General features: G+C 35.2%; 1 protein-coding gene across 1 annotated transcript; it reads right to left on the minus strand.

The window, feature by feature from the left end:
- Positions 1-966, minus strand: LOC114620844 (olfactory receptor 4F3/4F16/4F29-like). Its single transcript, XM_028767008.1, has one exon. The coding sequence runs from the start codon at positions 961-963 to the stop codon at positions 1-3; it is 963 nt and encodes a 320-aa protein (XP_028622841.1). The 5' UTR covers positions 964-966.
- Positions 967-1,844: the final 878 nt, after the last annotated feature.

The raw sequence follows: 1,844 nt of genomic DNA on the forward strand, positions 1-1,844 counted from the left end.
TTAAGACTGATCAGAGTGCAAGTTTTTAATAATTTGTCTGTAACCCATTATCTGGTTAAAGACTCTCATCATTGCCATTTTCATTTCTTGATTCCTCAATGTATAGATCACTGGGTTCAGAAAAGGAGTGACAATTGCATCAAATATAGATAGAAATTTATCCAGGTGTGTAAAAGAAGAAGGCCATGTATAGATGAACATCACAGGACCGAAGAATAAGATGACCACCATAACATGAGCTGAAAGTGTAGACAGAGCCTTGGAGGAACCACTTGAAGAGTATTTCTGAACAGTATATATGATGACAATATAGGAAATTGTCAGTATGAAGAAAGAGCCCACAGACATGAATCCACTGTTGACTGAGACGAGTAATTTCAGTCTGTATGTGTCTATACAGGCAAGTTTGATGAACCGGGGAAAGTCACAGTAGAAGCTGTCCAACACATTTGGTCCACAAAATGGTAACCTTACTACAAAAGCCAGCTGAACTAGGGAATGCATAAAGCCAACCACCCAGGCAGCCACTGAAAACAAGATGCACATCCTTGGGCTCATAATAATCAGGTAATGAAGAGGTTTACATATGGCCACATATCTATCAAAGGCCATGGCTATGAGTAAAGCCATCTCAACACCACCAATGAAGTGAATGAAAAAGATTTGAGTGACACAACCTCTAAAAGAGATAACTTTATGCTTTCTAAAGAGATCATAAATCATCTTGGGGGAAATAACAGAAGATACGCCTAGGTCAATGAAGGACAGGTTAGCCAAAAGAAAGTACATTGGAGAGTGTAAGTGAGGGTCAGATGCCACAGTGAAGACAATGAGAGAGTTTCCTGTCACGCTTGCTACATAAAATATGGAGGAGAATATAAAAAGGAATAGTTGGATGTCCCCAGAGTTGGTGAGTCCCAGGAACACAAACTCTGACACCATAGACTGATTCACACCTTCCATTGGCTTTGTGTGTAGTGATACCTGAAGGAGAAAATGAGAGAAACAGTATATTATAATTGTATAAGGAGAATAGGAGGATCTCCAAGTTGTGAAAATTATTTTAACTATAGCATTGCAGCTAAACTGAAGCAGAGATGTGAGCAAGTTCTAAACACAATCAATAACAAAAAAAATTAGTTTAAAGTATTACTTAACACCTATAAGAAAATGTTTCATCAAAAATTCAAAAGATAATAACGTTTAATGGATGTTTTTAAAGGATATTCAGACCTGGAGAATATCAGGCTCATCAGTTGAGAGCACTTGGAACTTTGGCAAAAAACTCTAGTTTTGTTCCTGGTCCATGTCAAGCAGCTTACAGCAGTTCTAGCTGTCAGGAGTTCAATTTCCAGAGATCCTGAAACCTCTTTGTTTCCATGAGATTTCCACAAACACAGACTTGGGCACAAAGACACATACACATAATTTTTAACTGAATCTTTATAAAGAAGATATTTTTACATATTGTTGATGACAATGTAAATTAACACATCCATTTTAAGAAGTATGGAAACGTTTCAAATACTAAATTCAAGACTAGATTTGAAACACAGTATTAATATGTTTATCTAATATGTTTAAGATCCTGGATTTTTCTCAGCAGAGCAAAAGAGAGAACTGAGCAGATTATAAAATAGGAAAAAAAAACCGAGAAATATTTAAAGGATTTAAATAGAACTATAGTATAATATAAGAATTCTCACTTTAAAGGAGTAAATACAGAAGAAGCATTATGTCAAAATATGTTTTCTATTTTTATTGCAGCACTTTTTATAGCATGAACAACCTTTATTCATTAAACACTGATAGATATGTGGATTATAAACACACATACACAATAA

Source organism: Grammomys surdaster, unplaced genomic scaffold, assembly GCF_004785775.1.
Source record: "Grammomys surdaster isolate TR1022 unplaced genomic scaffold, NIH_TR_1.0 170, whole genome shotgun sequence".
NCBI lineage: Eukaryota > Metazoa > Chordata > Mammalia > Rodentia > Muridae > Grammomys > Grammomys surdaster.